Below are 24,466 nucleotides of genomic sequence, written 5' to 3'. Positions count from 1 at the left end.
TTAAAATCCCTAGATCTGGCTCTAACTTCTTGTTGAAAAACAAGACCAAATTAATATCACTTTGAGAATATCACTAAAGACATCTTTTAATTTATATATTGTGTAACCCAGATGTTCTTTTTTCCTTAAGTCCTTATATTTTTTTCCTGCTGCTTCTGTAATTAAGGTGCAGAATTTTTATTCTAAAGGAAAGTGTCTTACTGTATTTCAAGGGGTCTTAACTTAGATTTTGTAAATCTCGGTAAATACATGAATCACTCAATGGCTTTATGGATCCATGAACCTCTTATGATGGAAAGAGTCCATAATTTTTATTAGACTCTCAAAAGATTCTGTTACCCCAAAATTTTAAAAACTATTGCACTATTAAAATTTTCTTTTAATGGATTTTGGCTTATTCTAGTTTATGACTACTTCATTTACCATTTAGGTTTTCTCACTGGAGGAAAGGGAAATTGAAGATGTAATACTTCACAAATGTACTACTTCAAATTATTATGACAGTTTTTGAAGTGGACGTTTCAACTTTACAATTTGTTTTTATGTTTACTGAGAAATATTAGAGTCATGCTACAGTTTTTATTATAAATATATTTTTGTTTGTAGTACCAGGACCTTCTGGTGACAATGGCATCAGTATTACTATGATCTTGATGGCCTGGATGGTTATTGCAGTGATCTTGTTCTTACTGAGACCTCCTAATCTAAGAGGATCCAACCTACCTGGAAAGCCGACGAGTCCTCATAGTGTAAGTGTTGTGGATTATACATCCTTTTTGGATGGGAGGAGGGGTGTGGCCTGGGCAGAGGAAGGAGGTTTTTTTGACTGAAATCTCGAAATTAGCAAAAGATTTAACTCATGAAGGAATTTTTCCTATGTAGTCCCTAGGAAATCTAATAGCCTCAAATGTCTTAGTCTTCATGGAGTTACACATAGAAGCACAGACTGGTAGTTCAAAAATAATTTTGAAATGAATTCCAATCTTTACTCACACGAGAAATATATAAAAAAAAAGATCCAGTTCATAACCCAACAGCAATATATCTCAAATCCCAGTTCTCTGCTCCCCAGTGCTATCCACCTCATAGTTGTTCCTTTGCCTCTCATGCTTCCAGTCCACTGAACTCTCTTAATTAAGTCCTATCTCAAATCTTTTCCCCCTCTTTTCTTTCCCTTCTTGTCCTATCCATTTTAAATACAATAGAGCCACAGAGCCTGTCTGGCTAAATCCTGTTTTCCTCTTGTTTTTTTCCCATTCTGTTTCTCTCACACCCTTTCTTCCAGTTCTGCATCTCTATAGATCAACTGAGCTGGCAAAAGGAGAGGTAGGAATCATTCTTGTTGGTAAATGTTGTGAGGCTGATTTTAGCCATTTTTAGAACCTCCTAAATAAAAAATATTATAAAGCAACCACACAGGGTTTTGGGTTCCATTTTTAAAGGAGCCACCATTAAATGACTCCTTTTAATCCTTTCATAACCAGAATATATATTTTTTCTTTTCCATTTGAATTTTATGTTATCTCTTTAAAAATATTGCCATGTTGGATTTACTTGTTAAATACTAATTCTCTTGACAGCCTTCACCATGTGGAATTTTTAAAATAATCACTTCTTTTCCCCAATCTTGTGTTGTTGGTATAGAAAGAAGCTCAGTTAGACTAATTTCTTATATAGGAGAAGGCAAATGGTCAGTGTTAATTGGTTAGTGCTTTGTTCTTTTTTCGGGAGTAGAACATCTAGGTAAGTTGCATGCTGACTTTAAGAAATAAGGTATCATTAGCATTATGTAAAAAGCCTTAAATTTATTTTTGTTTATCTTAGGGCGTATTCATAAAACAGTTTGCACTTTGTCTTTATAAAAGTATTGCTTCCTTAGCCTTTTTTCTTACTTTTTATGTAAGAAACAAACAAAAGTCCCTAGCTTTACTTAGATTGGACTGTGCTCAAGGATATGCTTTAGCAAGAGTAATGAGCTACCTTTATTGGTTTAAGACTGTCAGAGCGAGCAGTCTCACCCAGGTCGTATTGCTGTTGCACAGCTTCCGTTTCTTCCATACCACAGATTAAGAATGGGACAAAAGTTAGAGAATCGTAGTTAATCCAGTGTTCCGTTGTGTAAGGACATATGAAAAGGCCAAATAAGTATATGCTTTGGGATGAGATGGGAGCATTGCTGCTCATATCTATTGCTGCCCATGTATATGTTAGATTGGTTGCACTGGGATTTAAGAATTCAGCTCCACTAATTTCTTTCTTTCTAATGCCAGGGACAAGATCCACCAGCCCCTCCTGTGGACTAACTTTGTTATATGGGAAGTGAAAATAGTTAAACACCTTGCACGACCAAATGAACGAAGATGACCAGAGTTCTCTTAACCCCATTATAACTGTTTTTCCTTTTGCATCTACAGTATGGGATGGTATTGTTTTCATGAGCTTCTAGAAATTTCACTTGCAAGCTTATTTTTGCTTCCTGTGTTATCACCATTCCTATTTACAGTATATTTGAGTAAATGATATTAAAAAAAGTTACATAGGGCTTTTTTTGGTTGTCCTAAATGTAAATATTCCATTCATTTTATTTGTAACTGTGATCATAATTTTTGGGATGATTTCTGGCCCAATTGAAGGAAATTTGAGATCTCTGAATTTAAATATTTCAAATAATTTTGATAGATTTAAAAATTACTTTTTTGCATAAGGTATTTATAAAGTTACTTGGACTTGTCTGAGATTGTGTGAATGAAAATTAAAACTACACTGTATTTACATTTATCTTGATGGCTTATTTGTGAGTGCAGTTTTCTCTTGTTCTTGGGACTGTGGCAGCCCTTGAATATTTTATAAATTACAGCTGAAATCTGTATCATTTATTATAACTGGCTTATGTGACTAGGATAGGAGAAAAAATGAAAAGGTTGTTTACTAAGTTTTTTACACCCACTAAAAAGTGTCTAATGTTAAGAAAACTTTAAATAAACATGATTGATCGATATGGTGGATGTTTACCAGTCCATTATATGACATTTATAAGCCACTGTACTTTAGCCTTAAAAGCGTTCATGAAAAAAATTAACTCTGCCATTGCCAGGTATAATTGATACAATAATAATTTAAGCTATAATTTATTGTTAAAATGAGTGCCTCTCAGGAAGTTTTTTTTTTCTATTCTAATACTTCCCTGTTAAAATGAAATTACCTTAAAGCTGTATTGGGGGCCTGTTTAATTATTGACATCTGAATGCCCATTTACTTATTTACTCTTTTTATTTTCAAGAAAATTTTTTGAGTCTCTTTTATCCTTCTGACTTTAACATTTAAAAAAAATCAATTATTAGTTTCTCCAAGAGAAAAGGAGGAAAATGAGAAACAATCAAGGGTCTTTTTCTCACCTCTTACCTCATTTCTGACTTGGTAATGAGATGGATTGGGATGGGAAGAAGAATTAATGTAAGTAGTTTTGAAATATAAGGAAAAGTGAAAGTTGCATTGTTTTGCTCAGTTTGAAAAAAAGTTAATATAATTACCATAAAAAAATGCCTGTATGACCTGTGTGGCTATGGAATTTTTTCCTAGCAAGTGATTGCAGGTTACTTATGTGGGCTAGAAGATATTTTGCTATCAATATAAGGATTTTTTTCCCTTAGCTCAGTCTAGCTTTTCATTGTATAAGTCTGAAACATTACTTGTATGAATTGAATAAACTTCTCTATATCATTGTAGTGTTTAATAGAGTCTTTGACACAGTTGTTAACACTCATGGAGGTTTTTTTCCTAAACTATGATTACATTCTAGGCCACAAACATTAAGGGCATCATTTCAGTATATAATCCAATTTTAACTGCTTGCATTCCTCCTTGTGCATCTTGGCTTTGTGTTCAACTTCTTGAAATAATATCACCAACTCTTAATTGTGCTAATAGAAGAGTAACACAGGTAAGTCAGATCCAGGTAAATGAACAGAACACCACAGATGGAAGGTTTTTCCTCTTGCTGTGTCCTACTGGAAGCCTTCCCAGCTCCACACTGGTAAAGTGTTCAAGGCAGAAATGGCAGGAACAACTTAAGATGGAGAAAAATCCAATAGCATTTCCTTTTTCTGCCCTTGCCCAGTGAACTCTGAAGGTTTGCCCTTACAGCCTAACAGTCTGTTCTGTAAGCTGCCTGAGAGCCAATCCCTGGCAGAGACACTGATGTATACACTGGCTTTATGGCTCACAGATAACTGAGAGTTGTTTTGGCTTAAGAAATAGCTGTAACTTGAAAACAGAATGTCTAGTGTTAGCTAGATACCTGGAAATCTGGATTCTTATTTCTAGTCCTTCATTTCTGTCACATACACTTAATTGATATTACTTCTAGGATATTAGCCTTTTCTTATATGGACCATCTACTTAATTAGTAATAAAACTTCTTATCATAGCTGTCTTGTTTTTTTGCTTATAAAAAATTTCTCTGCATTCCTGAAAAGACAGTGTGCTGCACATAAAGTATTCTTGTTAGCAAAACTAGTAATTTATATTACTCTATTTAATTCCTAAAGTTTCTACATGTGGCTTTTTTATTGAGAACACTATTAAATCATTACTTGGCTTTGTAAACATTCACCTAAACTGTGGCTAAAATCCTTTAAAAATAACCTGGAAAAAGAAAAATAAAGCTCCACATTTTAAAATCACCTTTGGCTCCTAAACATTCCACAAATGCCATTAAGACTTTATTTTGCTTTTGAGTCATTTGGTGTTCTTTATGCAAAGTAATTTCTTTTCTTTTGCTTTTCATATGGAAGAAGTTAACATTGGAAATGTTTTTAGTAAGAGATTTTATCATGTATCTATCCAAACACAATCCCATGGTCAGTAAGTCATAATTTTGAGTACACTATTCCATGTTACTTTTTGTGTCTTTGTAGTATGTGATATGATAGTGTTTATGGAATTATAGATATCTTAATATTTTCAAAGGAATTGTGGAAGTCTATCACTCTAAATGAAAGCCTGTCACTCTAAATGAATATTGTGCTAAAATTTGACTAGCTCAGCTTAAGACACAACACAGCAACTTGAAGAAGGAAAATTGAAGAGTTTACAGTTAATGGATTAAATTTTTGTTGCAACAGTAGTTTTAGTCTTAACATTATAATATTTCTAAATGAAAAATCATAAAGTATTTGTTACCATGTCTGATGATTACTTTGTTAAAAGCAGAAGTGGTCATGTGATGTACCAAATGTCAGTTGTTCTTTTTAAATGTTAATCATGCCAAACAAATCATGTCTGTGCCATCCAGGGTTTATTGTTGATCTTTTACTGAGTACTTGGATTGGGATAAAGGGCTTGTACTATGCACTTTTTATTAATGAAATAAATAGAAAACATTAGTAACACTCTGTTTTCTGTTTGGCTTTTGTGGGAAGAGAAGTGGGCATCTTTTGCTTAGTAAAATGTTACAATCCTTTATTAAAATGTTTCTTATAGACTTCCTTACCCTTTACTAAAGACATTGCTAAGAGAGAACTTTAAGTTGTAAGAAAAATATTTATATAATGTTTATATTTATGTAATAACACTATGGGGCCAGGTATTCAGAAATAGGGATTGTAAGACCTTAGGAAATTAGATTGCAATTATACTTCTTTAGTTCTCCTCCCCACCCCCTGAATATGGGGGCAAATAGACATTTGTTTCAAGGGAATGATATTCATTAACTTTAGTTTATTTGAACAGACATATATTACCCAAAAGGAGATACACATGCAAACTGTACTGAAAACACGAAAGTGAAGATGTGCTTTTGCTCTATGGCCTGGAATATATCCATCCAGACACTGAAGTTAATTATACCCATATATGTGTAAAGCTGGTAAAGTTGCTCTGGCATGATCATGGTATCAGAGTCTGTGTGATACTTAGGAGTTATTTAAAATAGCAGGATTTGTGAAAAATGTAATTCCCTGAAGATACTAAATTAATGATTTCAAACTAAAATTTGTCATATGTTGTATACATGTGTGGATAGTTCAATCCCCAGTAAAACCATACATTTTCATTAAATAGATCTGCAGTTCTAGTTTCCTCCCAGAAAAAGGAATTCTAATAAAAGAAGTTTCCTTGCTTCTTGCCATTTCACCTGATGGTTTTCTCAGTTCAGGGTCTCAACTTGTAGCTTATTTTTTCCTCAAGATGGTTCCCAAAACATTAACCATGATTATCTCTCATGCTCGGATTCTTTTTAACTAGATATATCAGTGCAATCTTTTCCCATTTTTTTATTAGAGGGAATTTTAGTTTGTCTATGTTTTTCCAAACAAATGAACTATGTTTGTTCAGTAAACATTTCAACAAGTGTTTATATTTACTTATTAACTGCTTACGTATGCTTTAAAATGGATGTCATTAAGGATTAGATTACAGAAACCACTTTAAACCATCACGAGGTCAAAATAAAAAGGCAGGTGGGGAAAGGGCAATGATGGGAGGCAGGAAATATGTAGGGGAGAAGAACAGTTTGTGTCATTTTAAGAATAATTTCATATCAATACATTTAAAAGGGAGGGATATTATTTTCTTAAATAAAACTGCTTCTTTCTAGGAAATTTAGGAATTAGAAAAAAAATTGTAGTCAAGTCCTGGTGATCTCAGAGGCTTTACCTCCTAAATATCTGGTCTATACTATACTACTTATAGTGTCCCACACTCTGGCTATGCCTTGATTATGAATGGGTTTTAATTTCATTGTTCCTATTAATTTTGAAAAATTGAACAGAACTAAACAGCACTAAAACCACAGAGCAGGTTCATCATTATTGAAAAATGCTCATATTGTTTTTAAAGAATTGAATCTGTTCTAAAGTCACTCAATTCAATCAGCCAAAGAAAGAAATGCTTTCTACAAAAGGCTTCACAGATCCTCAGCTGAATGCAGCTTTCCATGACAGCTAATTAGTATGTAAACATTAAACTTGGAAGTCTGGATGTCTTAAAAGGGGATTCCTTACAATTAAAATCCAGCAAGTACAGTTTTATGTTTACAAGATATAGAACAGGTGTAAATCTGACAGGAGTCTACACCCCTAACAAATCATTAAAGATTTATATCCTTACAAATGTTCTTAGCCTTCATATTTATCTAACAAGCTTTTCCTAAAGGCTATATTTTACTCTGTTTTATCTCAAATAGCACCTGTATCAACATCCTTTTGTCTTCTCAGAAATGCTTCACTAGCAACTGCCTCTTGAAATGTCAGTCTCAAGCTTCAAGCATGATTCTGTTAGCCCGAGCTAAATCAGAAAGGATGGGACTTAAGCAAATCTTGAGCTAAACAAAACAATACAAAACATTCTAGTTGCTTAATTAAAGATTGGGTAAGGCTTATAGTTTTCTCCCTCCACAACATCCAAGGAATTGTTTTTGTTATGTCACAATATTTCAAAAACTTAGACTCACATAGATAGGTATCTACAGGTGTCACCCAGCAACATTAAGATAGAATTCCTTTTTCCTTGTTGTATCAATAGTTTCTGGTGCTAATCTTGAAAAGCGTTAAAGATATTCAAAGAGGTTTTTTGTTGTTGTTGAAGAAAGATGGCTGATGATTGATGTTCTTTATCACTTAGGCTGTAATTTTCATAGCATGAATGAACTGACACCAATAAGTCATAATCTCCTTGGCCAACAACTTCATCCAATTCTCAAGCATCTGTTTTCGTTAGAGCAATCTTGTCACGTGCAATAAAAATATTGAGTATTGTCAAGAGTGTTAAGCTTTGGGGGTGAAAAATTTAAAAATTCTAGGGTTAGGGTTAGGGTTAGCGAGCTTTGTATGAACAAAGCTGAAAAATATGCTAGTGGCTATATGACAGTGGTTCCCAATTTTTTTGGTTTAAGGACCACTTATATTCTTAAAACTTATTGAGGCCCTCAAACAGCTTATTTTTTTTAAAAATTCATTTTTGTTGAGATATATTCACATACCATGCAGTCATACAAAACAAAGTGTACATTCAATTGTTTACAGTACTGTTATATAGTTATGCATTCCTCACCAAAATTAATTTTTGACATTTTCAGTACTATACACAATAAGAATAAAAAAGTGAAAAAGAACAATTAAAGTAAAAAAGGAACACTGGGTACCTTTTTTTTTTCTTCCCCCATTTTTCTCCTCATCCATCCATACACTGGACAAAGGGGAGTGTGGTCCATATGGCTTTCCCAATCATATTGTCACCCCCATAAGCTATATTTTTATACAATCATCTTCAAGATGCATGGGTTCTGGGTTGCAGTTTGATAGTTTCAGGTATTTACTGCTAGCTATTCCAATTCATTAGAACCTAAAAAGGGTTGTCTATATTGTGTGTAAGAGTGCCCACCACAGTGACCTCTCAGCTCCTTCTGGAATCTCTCTGCCACTGATGCTTATTTCATTTCCTTTCACATCCCCCTTTTGGTCAAGTAGATGTTCTCCATCCCACAATGCCGGGTCTATATTCCTTCCCGGGAGTCATATTCCACCCAAACACCTTATTTTTATATGAAAAATTAAAACATAACATTTAAAAATATTTAGTTTTTTTTTTCCTTTATTAGAGAAGTCGTGGGTTACAGAACAATCATGCATAAAATACAGGATTCCCATATACCATTCTATTATTAACACCTTGCATTGGTGTGGAGCGTTTGTTACAATTGACAATAGCACATTTTTAGAATTGTACTTTTAACTTAGTCCATGGTTTAGCTTAGGTTTCACTGTGTAGTGTAATTCCATGGATTAAAAAAAAATTTTAGTCTGTTACCATATATACAATCTATTTTTTAAATTGGGCTGTTTGTCTTTTTGTTGTTAAGTTAAAGGATTTCTTTATGGATCCTGGATATTAAACCTTTATTGGAAATGTGCCTCTCCCATTGTGTAGGTTATCATTTTACTTTCATGATAAAGTCCTTTGAGGCTCAAAAGTTTTTTATTTTGATGAGGCCTCATTTATCTAGTTTTTCTTTTGCTGCTTGCACTTTGGGTGTAAAGTCTAAAAAGACATTGCCTAACACAAGGTCCTGAAGATGCTTTCCTACATTTCTTCTAGGAGTTTGATAGTTCCGGCTCTCATATTTAGGTCTTTAATCCATTTTGAATTATTTCTTGTGTAAGGTGTGAGATAATGGGCCTCTTTTTTTTTTTTTTTTTGCAATGTTGATCCAGTTTTCCCAGCACCATTTGTTGAAGAGACTATTCTTTCCCATTGAGTGGTCTTTTGCCACCTTGTCAAATATCAGTTGGCCATAAATGTGAGGGTTGATTTCTGGGATCTCAATACAATTCCACTGGTCTACATGGCTGTCCTTGTGCAGTACCATGCTGTTCTGATTACTGTGACTCTGTAGTAAGTTTTAAGATCAGGAAGTATGAGTCCTCCAACTTCATTCTTCTATTTCAAGATGGCTTCAGCTATTTGCAGCCCCTTACCCTTCATAAAAATTTGATGATTGGCTTTTCCATTAATACAAAGAAGGTTGTTGGAATTTTGATTTGCATTGAATCTTTAAGCGCTTTGGTTAGGACTGATATCTTAATGATATTTCATCTTCCAATCCAAGAACATGGAATTTCCTTCCATTTATTTAGGTCTTGTTTGATTAATTTAGCAATGTTTTGTAACTTTCTGTGTACAAGTCCTTTATATCCTAGGTCATATTTATTCCTAGATATTTGACTCTTTAGTTGCCATTGTGAATGGAATGCCTTTCCCGCATCAATTTAGATGATCAGGTGTTTTGTGTTTTTTTTCCTTCATTTTGTTAATATGGTGTATTACATTAATTGATTTTCTCGAGTTGAACTAATCTTACATATCAGGGATAAATCCCACTTGATCATGGTGTATAATTCTTTTAATATGCTGTTGGATTTGGTTTGCTAGTATTTTGTTGAAGATTTTTGCATTTATACAAGAGAAATGGGTTTGTAGTTTTCTTGTGGTATCTTCATCTGGCTTTGGTATGAGGGTAATGTTGGCCTTGTAGAATGTAATAGACAGTGTTCCTGCCTGTGCCAGTGTGAGTGTATTGTGTCCCCCAAAATGCCATTATTTTTTATGTAATCTTGTGTGGGCAGAGGTATCAGTGTTAATTAGATTGCAATTCTTTGTTTCTGTGGAGATGTGCCCCACCCAACTATGGGTGATGACTCTGGATGATTTCCATGGAGGTGTTACCCCACCCATTCAGGGTGGGTCTAAATTAAATCACCGGAGCCATATAAATGAGCTGACAAACAGAAGGAACTCAGTGCAGCTGAGAGTGACATTTTGAAGAGGAGCTACATCCAAGAGGGACACTTTGAAGAATGCACAGAAGCTGAGAGAGTAGCTGAAGATGAGAGACAGTTTGAAGATGGCCGTTGAAAGCAGACTCTTGCTCCAGAGAAGCTAGGAGAGGACAAACACCCCAAGAGAAACTAAGAGTGACATTTTCGAGGAACTGCAGCCTAGAGAAGAACATCGTGGGAGAAAGCCATTTTGAAACCAGAACTTTGGAGCAGACACCAGCCACATGCCTTCCCAGCTAACAGAGGTTTTCCAGACACCATTGGCCATCCTCCAGTGAAGGTACCCAATCATTGATGACACCTTGGACACTTTATGGCCTTAAGACTGTAACTTTGTAACCAAATAAACCCCCTTTATAAGAGCTGATCCCTTTCTGGTGTTTTGCATTCTGGCAGCATTAGTAGGCTAGAACACTGCCTCTTCAATTTTTTGGAAGAGTTTGAAGAGAATTGGAGTTTAAGTTTGTTTGGAATGTCTCATAGATTTCCCCTGTGAAGCCATCTGGTCCTGGGCTTTTCTTTGTTGGGATGTTTCTGATTACTGATTCAATTTCTTTACTGGTATTTGGTTTGTTGAGGTTTTCTATTTCTTCTTGAGTCAATGTAGGTAGTTTGTGTATTTCTATGAATTTTTCCATTTCATCTAGGTTATCTAATTTACTGGCATACAGTTGTTCATAATATCCTCTTATAGTCTTATTCCAGTTTGCTAGAGATGCCATTATGCAAAATACCAGAAATGGATTGGCTTTTATAAAGGGGATTTATTAGGTTACAAATTTATAATTTTAAGGCCATAAAAGTATCCAAACTAAGGCATCAACAAGAAGATACCTTAACTGAAGGCCAGTGGCATCTGGAACACTGCTGTCAGCTGGGAAGGCACATGGCTGGCATCTGCTGGTTGTTTGCTCCTGGATTCTGGTTTCAGAATGGCTTTCTCCAAAATGCCTCTGGGCTTCTGTCTCTCTTTTCTTCTCTCTCTTTGCCTCTATGCATCCTTGCTTATTTTACCAGGACATTTCTAAGCATCTGGGAGTCCTCTTTTAGCTTCTCCAGGGCAAACTCAGGCCTTCATCTCTTAGCATCTCCAAACGTCCTTTTGACCGCATCCCCCAGCATCTCCGAGCATCTGGGATTGTGTCAGCTCTAGCTTCACCCAGGACAAAATTTGGATTAAACATCTTAGCTTCTCTCCGAAATGTCGCTCTCAGCTTCTCTGAGCTCCTTCCCTCCATGAGCTCTCTTAAAGGACTCCAGTAAACTAATCAAGATCCACCCTGAATGGGTGGGGTCACATCTCTATGGAAATAATAAAAAGGTCTCACCCAAGTTGGATGGGTCACCTCTCCATGGAAAAAACCTAGTCAAAAGATCGCACTCATAATAAGTCTGCCCCCACAAGATTGCATTAAAGAACAAAGTCTTTCCTGGGGTACATAACAGTTTCAAACCGGCACATAGTCCTTTTTATTTCAGTGGGGTCAGTACTAATATTCCCATTTTCATTTCTGATTTTAGTTATTTGTACCTTCTTTCTTTTTTCCTTTGTCAGTCTAGCTAAAGATTTGTCAATTTTATTGATCTTTTCAAATAACCAACTTTTGGATTTGTTGATTATATTGTTTTTTAGGTTCTATGCCATTTATCTCTATTTTAGTGTTTCTTTCCCCCTTTTCTCACTTGGGCAAATTTGCTCTTTTTTTATTTTCTAGTTCTTCCAGTTTTGAAGTTATTTCCCTGATTTGAAGTCTTTCTTCTATTTAATGTAAGTATATAGAACTATATCTTTCCCTCTTAGCACTGCCTTCACTACATCCCATAAGTTTTGGTATGTTGCATTTTCATTTTCATTCACCTTAAAATATTTCCTAATTTTGCTTGTGATTTCCTCTCTAACTCATTAGTTGTTTAAGAGTGCATTGTTGGAGATCTAAGATGGCAGCCTAGAGAGGAGTGGAAGCCAAGTAGTCCCCCTGGAGCAACTAAAAAAAAACAGAAACAACTAGTAAATAAGTTGGAATAACTGTGGGGGGACAAACATGACTGTCCACTCATCATACACCAACCTGAATTGGGAGGAATGCCCTAGATCACAGCATAAAATCGGTAAGTAAAAACTGTGGATTCGGACTTCTGGAAGATGGAGGTTAGGAGAAACAGGGCAAAAAAACACCTCTGAAAAATACTAGATAAAGGCCAGAGGGTCACACAGAACACCAGTTCCAGCGATGAACCAGCTGGACAGGGTCTGCTGGATCTGCAGGGACCATGCATTTGGTGAAGCCGGGAGTCTGCGTTCTGGGGTGAGTGAGTGGGCCTGCTGAATGTCCGACAGCCATGCTGCAGTGTGGGGAAGCCGTGGGTTGGCGTTTGGAGTCGGACTAGTTCTTTTTAAAAGCCCAAAAGTGGCTGTGGATGCAGCGGCGGGGACCACACAGGAAGCGTGGCAGGAACGACATCTCCACAACCTGTGGGTACGCTTCAGTATCTGGTGTGGATGATAGGCTGTTGCGCACCCGCTGCTAATTGTCTCAGAGCGAGGCAGGCAGGGGTTAGCCAAAAGGGGAAAGAAGCCATGCCCCTTGCAGCCATCTTCCTGGCTGGCTGGGAACACTCCTGCCCAGCGCTGGCACCACAGCCCAGAGCTGTGCCAGGAAACCCAGTGTGACGGGAAGTGTTTCCAGCAACGCATGCACATGCTACATTGTCTGGCGTGGACAGTGGCCTTTCATGCACTCACAGCTGGTTATCCCGGAGCTGGGGCGGGGGGCAGAGCGGTTGAAAGGGGGGATATTGGCATGCCCCATTCAGCCATCCTTTCAGCAAGCTGGGAACATGCCTACACAGCCTGACAGCCCAGAACTTCCTTTGAGGGACAGCACACACTTGTGAGCCTAGAAGAGCATAAAGAAGAAATTGCAAGAGTAAATAAAAAAATAGATGATCTTATGGAAATAAAAGAAACTGTTGACCAAATTAAAAAGATTCTGGATACTCATAGTACAAGACTAGAGGAAGCTGAACAACGAATCAGCAACCTCAAGGACCACAGAATGGAAAATGAAAGAACAAAAGAAAGAATGGAGAAAAAAATTGAAAAAATTGAAATGGACCTCAGGGATATGATAGATAAAATAAAATGTCCAAATATAAGACTGTTTGGTGTCCCAGAAGAGGAAGAGAAGGGTAAAGGTCTAGAAAGGGTTTTCAAAGAAATTGTTGGGGAAAATTTCCCAAACCTTCTACATAACATAAATACACAAATCATAAATGCCCAGAAACTCCAAATAGAATAAATTCAAATAAACCCACTCCAAGACATACTCTGATCACACTGTCAAATACAGAAGAGAAGGAGCAAGTTCTGAAAGCAGCAACAGAAAAGCAATTCACCACATACAAAGCAAAAAACATAAGACTAAGTAGTGACTACTCAGCAGCCACCATGGAGGCAAGAAGGCAGTGGCATGACATATTTAAAATTCTGAGAGAGAAAAATTGCCAACCAAGAATTCTTTATCCAGCAAAGTTCTCCTTCAAATTTGATGGAGAGTTTAAATTTTTCACAGACAAACAAATGTTGAGAGATTTTGCTAATAAAAGACCTGCCCTACTTGAGATACTAAAGGGAGCCCTACCAACAGAGAAACAAAGAAAGGAGAGAGAGAGATGGAGAAAGGTTCTGTAATATTAGATGAAGATGCATTTTTTTAAGCCATATAGTGACCACTGAATATAAGTTTGGCTTTATTATCATCATAGTCATCATAAGACACAACACTATATTATTTTTAATTTCATATTTCAGAGAGGAATAAACAGACATTGCAGAATAGTGACATTATGAAGGAGAAAACATACTTGGTATCACATCCTATACCATGCTACCATTTCTTTCACTCTTTCAAATGGATAACTCAGGTTTATGGTATGGCATTCTTTCTGAAACACTAGAAGTCAGAAGATGAAGATACTTGCCTCACTTTTCTGACTTGCTGATTGTAAATGTGGTCATCTCACTTAACTTGTAAGATGACTCTTAGTTTCATAATTGATAAAACAGGGATTAGACTAAGAATAATTAAAAACTATTAAATTTAAGTCTGAAAATATAGACTTCTTTTGAAAATCCAATGGAATACTCTTACACTTTTTGAGATGATTGAAAAATGTGTATTCTCAATTATGTTTTATTGGTTGGTGTAGATTAGATGCCATTGTCTGGAGATAGGCATGGGATGTATAGAGCAAAGGCATATAGGGAGCACTCTATTTATATATGGAGAGACATCTGTTATTGTAGTCATTGAACCACTAAATTTAAGTGGCAATTATTAACTTCTATTTCATACACTGAAACAAAAGAACATTAATTGTGGACCCAAGATTTGCTATTTATTGCATAGCTAATGGAAAATACTGAACCATTTTAGCTTCTGAGTTCAGATAGAGGGTTTGGCAAAAAAAAAAAAAAAAAAAAAAAAAAAAAAAAAGTCTATTTACTCTCTGGTCCCTAAGCTTGTGTAGTTTACAGTGAGAATTCCTATAAACAAAACAAAATTATCTCAATGCATTTAGTTCCTTTGTTCAGATAAAAAGAATTTGAATAGCAAGAGTTATGTGTAGGCATGTTTGTAAATATACAAAAGAGGAAGAAGGGGAAGTATTGATCTTTGTTCAGATTTATTCTGCAACCTATGTATGGTGAGAATAGTGTAACAATATCCTCATCTGTAAAATTTATAACATGGCCACTATTTTGTGATATCAAATAAGATGACTATAAATATCTGAAAATTAAATACTATTCTGAAACTTTAAACAAAATAGAGGGGGATATAGGGAAAAAATATACCTATTGCAATCTAATTACACTTAGTAGTATTTTTTTATTTCGAAATAAATTCAAAGTTATAGGAACAGTTGCAAAAACAATACTAACCCCATACAAAGAATTCCATCATACCCTGACCCCCTCCCCTGATAGCTCAATCCACCAACCTTAACATGCTGTCACATTGCTATTTCTTTCCCTCCCTCCCTGTCATCCATCATCTGTTGCTCTGTCTTCTGAACATATGAGAGCTAGCTGCACACATCCTTGAACATACACTGTAATTCACGTACACACTTCCCATGAACAAGAACATTCTTTTATGCAATCCCATTAAGCACAGCTACGAAGTACAAGAGATTCAACAATGATATAAAGCTTACATTCTATATTTCCTTTACCTTATGTCTCAACTGTGTCCCTTTGAACCACCTGTCCTCTATCCTCCAATCCCATCCAAGTTCATCCTTGGCATTCAATCATCATCTATTTAGACTGTCTTTTTTTATTTTTTTTTTCAGTTGTGGAAACATATATACAGCCTAAATCTTCCCATTTCACTCCCTCCCTAGCCTTCCATTAGTGGGATTAATCACCTTTATTTATTTATTTTTTTATTTTGAAATAAATTCAAAGTTATATGGACAGTTGCAAAAACAATACTAGCCCCATACACAGAATTCCATCATACCCTGACCCCCCTCCCCCGGTAGCTCAATCCACCAACTTTAACTTGCTGTCACATTGCTATTTTTTTCCCTCCCTCCCTATCATCCATCATCTATTGCTCTGTCGTCTGAACATATGAGAGTTAGCTGCACACATCCTTGAGCATTCACTATAATTCAGATATACACTTCCCATGAACAAGAACATTCTTTCATGCAATCCCATTAAGTGCAGCTAAGAAGTACAAGAGATTCAACAATGATACAAAGCTTACATTCTATATTTCCTTTTCCTTATGTCTCAACTGTGTCCCTTTGAGCCACCTGTCCTCTATCCTCTTGTCCCATCCAAGTTCATCCTTAGTATTCAATTGTCATCTAGTTAGACTGACATTTTTTTTTTTCAGTTGTGGAAACATATATACAGCCTAAATCTTCCCATTCCACTCCCTCCCTAACCTTTCATTAGTGGGATTAATCATGTTTAGAATGTTGTGATGCTTTTTCCCACCATCCATTACTAGAAATTTCCCTTCACCTCAAACAGCAACCCTACACTCATTTCTTAACTCCCCATTTCCCCTTCCCCCATTTCTCTTAACCCAAACTCTACTTTTCATCTCTATGGTTATATTCTCTGATAATTTCTTTGTGTTTACTGTGGGGCTTAAAATTAACCTCTTAAATCCCTATCAATCTTGTTTTTCTTTGATACGACCTTCACTTCAATAGGACACATAAACTATGTTCCTGTACTCCTCCATTCCCCCACCTTTATATAGTTGTCTAAAATTACATATTTTACATTGAGTTCAAAACCACTGATTTGTCATTAGAGTTTGTGTATTTTATATCATGTAGGAAGTAACTAGTGGAATTACAGTTCAAAAATTATTAACTTCTATTTGTATTCCATTGTGGTTGGAGAATGTGCTTTGAGTATATTCAATGTTTTTTTGTTTTTTTTTTTTTTAATTTCTTGAGGCTTGTTTTATGTCCCAGCTTATGGTCCCTTCTCAAGAAAGATCTGTAATCACTAGAGAAAAGTGAGTGTCCTGGTGATTTGGGATGTAAGGTACTATATATTTCTGTTAAAGTTCTCTATATCTCTTTCTCCTTTCTGTTGTTTCTCTGCTGGTCGGGTTCCTTTTAGAATCTGAAGTAGGGTAGGTCTTTTATTGGCAAAGTCTCTCAGCATTTGTTTGTCTGTGAAAAATTTAAGCTCTCCCTCGAATTTGAAGGAGAGTTTTGCTGGATAAAGTATTCTTGGTTGGAAATTTTTCTCTCTCAGAATTTTAAATATGTCATGCCACTGCCTTCTCGCCTCCATGGTGGCCACTGAGTAGTCACAACTTAGTCTTATGTTGTTTCCTTTGTATGTGGTGAATTGCTTTTCTCTTGCTGCTTTCAGAACTTGCTCCTTCTCTTCTGTGTTTGACAGTGTGATCAGAATATGTCTTGGAGTGGGTTTATTTGGATTTATTCTATTTGGAGTTTGCCGGGCATTTATGCTTTGTGTATTTATATTGTGTAGAAGGTTGGTGCGGGACACTGATTACGTGCTTCAACTTGGCGGGCCTGGGCCAGGGGACCGGATCCGCCCCTGGGGAGGGTGGTGGGCACGGGCGACAGCGCCCTCCACAGCCCCCCAGGCCTGGGAAAGTGAGGCCGGAGGCAGGCCCCATTTCCTCACCCAAAATACCACCGTTAGGGGAGGCTTGCCGGAGGGAACCGCCTTTTCCCCACCCCCTTATCTTGCCCGGACACTCCCCGTTGCCAGTGCAACTCCCATCACCACCAGTGCGCATACATTGTTGCCAGACACCGTTGCCAGAGCAACTCCCGCCCCTTTTCAAACAACCTCCGTGCTCTCTTAGAACCAATCCTAACCTCCGCACCCTCTCAGAACCAATCCTAGCCTTTATCCCCTCAGCACTGACTTGTAACAACCCCCGCCCTCTATGCCAGCCTATATAACCTGTGCTCACCCCTAATAAACTCTCTTGGCTTCTTCACCCTAAAAGAACCGTGTCCCGCCTGTTCCTTTCTCGCCGCCCTCCATACTTTGCACGCCTACGCCGGGGACCGGGCCCAGTCCCCCGCCTCGCCCTCGCCTCCGGGAAAGAGCCCCCGCCGCCGGTACCCTCCAAGCAATCCTGAGAGCCTAGGATTTGGCAACCGGCCGCCACCTCCCCCCCCCCAGACGAGTCAACTGCGACCGCAACTGGCGCCCAACGTGGGGCCCCTGGAATTAAAAGTCCTCTCCACGCAGCGATGCAGTAAAACCACCCGCTCGCCCGGACGCCTCTCCAGCTCCCCTTCTCCTCGCCTGCAAAGTAAGGGCCGCCTCTCCCTCGCCGCCCCGCGGAGCCGCCTCTCCCTTGCCGCTCCACGTCCAGAGCCGCCTCTCCCACGCCGCTCCGCGCCCGGGCCGCTCTTCCTTTCCCGCGTTAACCTAACTCTTACCCCCGACTACCTTTCGTCTTCTCTTCCTATGTCCCCCCATTCCTCCTAACACTCTTCCTCCAGTAGCTTTCCCTCTTCCCCTCCATTACTTTGCTGTGGTCCTTTGTGTCTTTGTTTCTTTGTTTCGCGCGGTGTGCCTCTTTGCGACTGCCCCCCCCAAACTGCTCTCGCTACTAGAGGCTCCTGCCTTCTATTCTCGCCGTCTCCTTCAGCCTCGCGACCACGGTTTACCTCATTTTCTTTACTCAATAATCAACCCCCCTTTTTCTTTTCTCACTCCGCTATAGGTAATCGTCTATCTGCACGCCAAGCACCCCAAGTTCGTGCTCTGGCTGGTCTCCTAGACACACATCGCTGTAAGGTGTCTGTCCGGCAGCTGCAAGTATACTGGGACCTCCTGCTGCCCTTTAACCCATGGCTCACCACTTGCCATCTTTGGGACCCTGTTACTTATGATCGCCTTATTGATCGGGTCACCAACGCCATGGAACATGAGAGCAAGCGCTTCCCTCCTGGCTTGCTCCCCACCTTAATAACCGTCCGCTCCTGCCTTCAAGGCTCCCTCCCCCCCTGATCGAGGCCCCATTAAATCCAAGGAGGCCCTATCAACCCAGTCAACAGATTCAGACAGTGATACTAATGTAGACCACGATTCGGACACAGAGTCCTTAGTCGAGCAGATTAACAACGCGCTCGAAGTGACTCCCAAAAAACAAAATAACACTGAGCCTCGCCAAGATGGCGAACTTCCTCCTCCTCCTTCTTCTTCCATCGAGGGGAGGAAGTGCTCCGGCGATGACGTCAGCCCTAAGCTGGGCCGGAAACCGCAAGCGCTTTACCCCGCCCTTTCACAGGGCGGAGCTAGTCCACCATCTTATGCCTTAGCCACTCCCACCGCGCCGCCGTCTTGCGACGCTTGGGGCCTCCCACTTCCACCTCCCCCTCCGGCGAGCTCCCCCTCGGAGCCGCTACCAGCAGCTGCCGCCGCTCCTCCCACCCTGCCGACTAACAACCCCTGGCTGCCTTCTACACCTCAAGGCAACCCTTGGGGCAACGCTCCCCCTACCCCCACTCCCGCGCCAAGCCCTCTGCAAGCGCGTCCTCCTTTCTCTCGTGCTTTTCACTGCTTTCCTCTTAACCTTACCCCCACACCACAGAAACCGTATGACTGGTATCCCATTGACTCTGATACTATTAAGCAGCTTCGCAGGGCCGTCAAGGAGGACGGGTTAGGTAGCCCATACGCTTCCCAAATACTGCAGGATCTCGGCATGGACTTTTGCATCCCCCAAGACTGGGCCTCGCTTGCCCGTTCCATTCTTAACCCCGGCCAGTTTGTTGATTGGCGTGCTCACTTCCAGGCGGAAGCAGCTAAGCAAAGTGAGCAAGACGCAGCCACTGGAGTCTATCATCACCCCGAAGCCTATCTAGGCACGGGAGCGTTTCTAAATGCGTCTGCTTATATTAATGTCCCTGCCACCTTCTGGACTATCCTCAGAGGCATCGCCTTACGCGCGTTTGCCAACTGCTCTGCCCGTCGACCTGACAACTTTACCAAGCTCTTCCAGGAGCCGAGTGAGCCTTTCGCCACCTTTGTCTCCAGAGTCGAAGAAACCTGCGCTCGAAAGCCCTCCAGCCGCACTTCAAGTACAAGCAGCGCATCCGGAAACCGCACCTCAGCTACAAACAACGCATCGCCAACCCCACCACCCCAACCTCCTCTACCCCCCTCTCGCTACTCCTCTCGCTACTCTTCTCCCCTCCTCGGCCTTATCCAAGCGGCCTTCACCTCAGTAAATTCCTCCAACCCCAATCTTACCTCCTCTTGTTGGCTTTGCCTCTCCACCTCCTCCCCTCTGTATGAGCCAGTTGCCTCCAACCTCTCCTTTTCAGAAAACACAGAGGACAGCCCCTCGGAATGCAATTGGAATACCTCTGCCGTCCCTCTAACCTTTCATTCAGTCTCCTTTACAGGAAAGTGCATCCGCCCTCGCTCAAGTAACTCTCCCAACCTCACAGCTTGTGCCAACTACTCATCTCCCAGCAGCTCTGCAAAATTTCTCATTCCTCATAACTCCTCCCAATGGCTCTGCTCCTCTACAGGGCTTACCCCCTGCCTTAACGTGCAAACCCTCAATACAACTAATGAAACTTGCCTCCTAATTGTCCTCATCCCTAGGGTCCTATACCATAGCGAGGAAGACTTCTTCCTCCGCCTGGAAACAACTGCAGCTTCTGCCCCACTGCAAAAGCGAGAGCCCATCACCGTCCTCACGATTGCCTCCCTCCTAGGTCTTGCAGGCGCTGGCACCGGAATCGCTGCATTAGCCAGTCAAGGCTCCGCCCTAACTCACCTCCGGGCGGCTGTTGACGAGGACATTCGTCACCTACAAGACGCTATTTCCCATCTTAAAAATTCTGTCAATTCCCTCTCTGAGGTAGTGCTCCAAAACCGCCGAGGTCTCGACCTTCTCCTCCTCAAAGAAGGAGGTCTTTGCGCCGCCCTAGGAGAAGAGTGCTGTGTATATGCCAATTCCACAGGTCTCGCCGAGGACAGCCTAAAAAAGGTCCGAGAGGGACTGGAACAACGCAAAAGAGACCGTGAAGCCACCAGCTATTGGTCCCACATCTTTACCCCCCTCCTCCCATACCTCCTCCCTCTCCTCAGCCCCCTACTAATGATTATTCTAGCTCTCACCTTAGGACCCTGCATTATCCGCAGAATTGTCCAGCTTGTAAGGAAACAAACGGATGCTATTTTCTCCTCGTTCGTGCAAGTCCAGTACCAGCGACTCGCCACCTCTGACGCTCCCTACTCCAAGATGACAACCAACCCTCCACAGCGTCACCACCCTCGTCTATCCCACAAGCAGCGAGACCCCTGTCGAGCGCCCGGGCGCTACACCAACGTCAAGCTCCAACCTCGCTGAGCCACCGTCAACCCCTTTTCCCCTCCCTGGCCTCCCCCTTCCCTCATCCCTTAGCGGACCTCTCCGGTAAGCTTCTTCCTTCAATTAGAAAAGAAGGGGGAAATGCGGGACACTGATTACGTGCTTCAACTTGGCGGGCCTGGGCCGGGGGACCGGATCCGCCCCTGGGGAGGGTGGTGGGCACGGGCGACAGCGCCCTCCACAGCCCCCCAGGCCTGGGAAAGTGAGGCCGGAGGCAGGCCCCATTTCCTCACCCAAAATACCACCGTTAGGGGAGGCTTGCCGGAGGGAACCGCCTTTTCCCCACCCCCTTATCTTGCCCGGACACTCCCCGTTGCCAGTGCAACTCCCATCACCACCAGTGCGCATACATTGTTGCCAGACACCGTTGCCAGAGCAACTCCCGCCCCTTTTCAAACAACCTCCGTGCTCTCTGAGAACCAATCCTAACCTCCGCACCCTCTCAGAACCAATCCTAGCCTTTATCCCCTCAGCATTGACTTGTAACAACCCCCGCCCTCTATGCCAGCCTATATAACCTGTGCTCACCCCTAATAAACTCTCTTGGCTTCTTCACCCTAAAAGAACCGTGTCCCGCCTGTTCCTTTCTCGCCGCCCTCCATACTTTGCACGCCTACGCCGGGGACCGGGCCCAGTCCCCCGCCTCGCCCTCGCCTCCGGGAAAGAGCCCCCGCCGCCGGTACCCTCCAAGCAATCCTGAGAGCCTAGGATTTGGCAACCGGCCGCCACCTCCCCCCCCCCAGACGAGTCAACTGCGACCGCAGTTGGGGAAGTTTTCCCCAACAATTTCTTTGAATACTCTTTCTAGACCTTTACCCTTCTCTTCCCCTTCTGGGACACCAACGAGTCTTAAGTTTGGACATTTTATTTTATCTACTGTTTCCCTGAGATCCATTTTGATTTTTTCAATTTTTTTTCTCCATTCTTTCTTTTGTTCTTTCATTTTCTGTTCTGTGGACTTCTAGGATATTGAGATGTTGTTCAGCTTCCTCTAGTCTTGTATTGCGAATATCCAGAGTCTTTTTAATTTGGCCAACAGTTTCTTTTATTTCCATAAGATCTTCTTTTTTTTATTTACTCTTGCAATGTCTGCTTTATGCTCTTCTAGGGTCTTCTTTGTCACTTATATCTTGGGCCATGGTCTTCTTGATGTCCTTTAAATCCTTTGCCATGTTTTCATTCCTCAATTGTGTTTCTTTGATTAATTCTGCAAGGAATTTTGTTTCTTCTGATAACTTGATTTGTGTTTTTGGAGTTGGATTCTCCATATCGTCTGGCTTTATCATATGCATTGAGATTTTCTGTTGTTTTTGGCTTCTTGGCATTTGCTCTGCTCAACAGGGTTCTTTCAATTTGTAAAAAAAAAAAACTATCTAATTTTTCAGAAACACAGTGTGGTGACGTACAGTTTAACTAACCAGCAGATGGCATCTGTGAGTCACCCATACCTCTCAAGTCAGTTCTCCACCTTGTCCCTGCGGTGTGCGGGGAAATGATTCTTGTGGGGTCCAGCCAGAGAACTCAGCCTGGGTGTTTTGCTGGAGCCCTAACCCTGAATGCGGGGTGCTTGTACGGGTGGCCAGGGAGGAAGGACAGCCTCAATATTCAAATCTCCCTGATTCCCAGAGATTCAAGGCCGCCACGGGAGTCCAAGCCTTCATTTCATTTCAGCCCCAGACCCTCTCTGTTGCTGTCCCACAAACCACCGGACTTAGCATAGTGTCCCTGGGTTCTCCAAGTGGGTCCCCTCGCCCAGCTGCGATCCTCCAGGACCTCTGCCGAGGGAATGCCATGCTACGTCACCAGTGCATGCTGTCCCTCAAGGGAAGCCCCGGGCCGCCAGGCCATGCCAGCTCACCTTCAGCCTGATGCAAAAATGGCCGAACGGGGCATCTCCACACCCCCCTCCTCGCACAGTTCCTCCTTCCCAGCTCCGGGACAACTGGCGGGGCTCTGGGATGTGGGCACAGCCCTGGGCTGGTTATCCAGCCCTCCCAGGAGTGAGCTGCTAGCTGCGGGGTTTCTTTCGGCTTCTGGCTCTCCCCTCCGTTCCCCCAGCCCCAGAGATATCTGCAGCGTGCTATCTTCCAGGCCAGACACCAAGAGGCCGGCCCAGCCCCCTCTTGCTGTGTTTTACTGCGTGGTTTCCACAATCGCAGCTGCAGCTGCTCCTAGGTTTTTCCCTTTTATTATTATTTTTTTTATTAAAAGAGCCCGTCGGTCTCCAGATGCCAAACCCTGGCTTCCCTAGATCACCACGTGGCTGCTGGACTTCCAGCCAGCTTACTCACTCGTTTCAGAATGCAGACTCCCAGTTTCACCAAGTATACAACCCCTGGGAACTAGCAGATCTCGTCCAGCTGGCACATCACTGTAACTGGTATTCTGGGTCACTCTCTGGTCCTTATCTAGTGTTTCTCACGGAAGTGTCCCTTTGCCCTGTCTCACCTAGCCACCATCTTAGTTTCCCAGTTAGTAGTATTTTAACATTCTTTCATCAACAGTAACAAATGTACTATACCAATACTATGAGTCAACAATGGAGGGGGGTGGGGGCTAGTTAGGGGTGTGGAAGGATTTGAGTTTCCTTTTTTTGTTGTTGTTGTCTGTATTTCTTTTCTGGAGCAATGAAAATGTTCTAAAAGCTGAAAAAAAATTGTGGTGATGGATGCACAGCTGTATGATTGTACCGGGGGCAATTGATTGTTTGATTGTACACTTTGGATCTTTGGATAATTGTATGGTATGTGAACAATCTCAATAAATAAAAATTTTTAAAATAAAAAAAAGAGTGCATTGTTTAATTTCCACATAATTGTGAATTTTCCGTTTCTCCCTGTTATTGATTTTACCTTCATTCCATTGTGATCAGAGAAAATACATTGCATGATGTCATTATTTTTTAATTTACTGAGATTTGTTTTGCAACACAATGTGTGATCTCTCCTAGAGACCAGTGCACTCTTATCACTCAGGAAGAAGTGTATTCTGTTTTTGTTGAGTGTTGTATGTATTTCTGTTAGGTCTAGTTGGTTTATTTCTTTATTTATTATTTATTTATTTATTTATTTATTTATTTATTTATTTATTTATTTGGTCTAGTTGGTTTAGAGTATCATTCAAGTGTTGTTATTTCCTTATCTTCTGCCTAGCTGTTCTAGCCATTATTAAATGTGGTGTATTGAAATCCCCTATTAACATAGAACTGCC

The 24,466-nt window shown here is 40.7% G+C and overlaps 1 protein-coding gene across 3 annotated transcripts in view; it reads left to right on the top strand.

The window, feature by feature from the left end:
- Positions 1–5,390, top strand: part of SMIM14 (small integral membrane protein 14) — a 97,225-nt gene extending 91,835 nt beyond the window's left edge. For all 3 annotated transcript variants that reach the window (XM_037829621.1, XM_037829620.1, XM_037829622.1), the window contains 2 exons: positions 607–749; positions 2,271–5,390. In XM_037829621.1, the coding sequence (XP_037685549.1) occupies positions 607–749; positions 2,271–2,303 (176 nt within the window). In that variant the 3' untranslated portion in view covers positions 2,304–5,390. The remainder of the gene's footprint in view (positions 1–606; positions 750–2,270) is intronic.
- Positions 5,391–24,466: the final 19,076 nt, after the last annotated feature.

The sequence above is a fragment of the Choloepus didactylus genome, chromosome 3 (assembly GCF_015220235.1).
Source record: "Choloepus didactylus isolate mChoDid1 chromosome 3, mChoDid1.pri, whole genome shotgun sequence".
NCBI lineage: Eukaryota > Metazoa > Chordata > Mammalia > Pilosa > Megalonychidae > Choloepus > Choloepus didactylus.
Note: the sequence above shows the minus strand (reverse complement) of the source record. Positions and strands in the feature narration are given on the sequence as shown.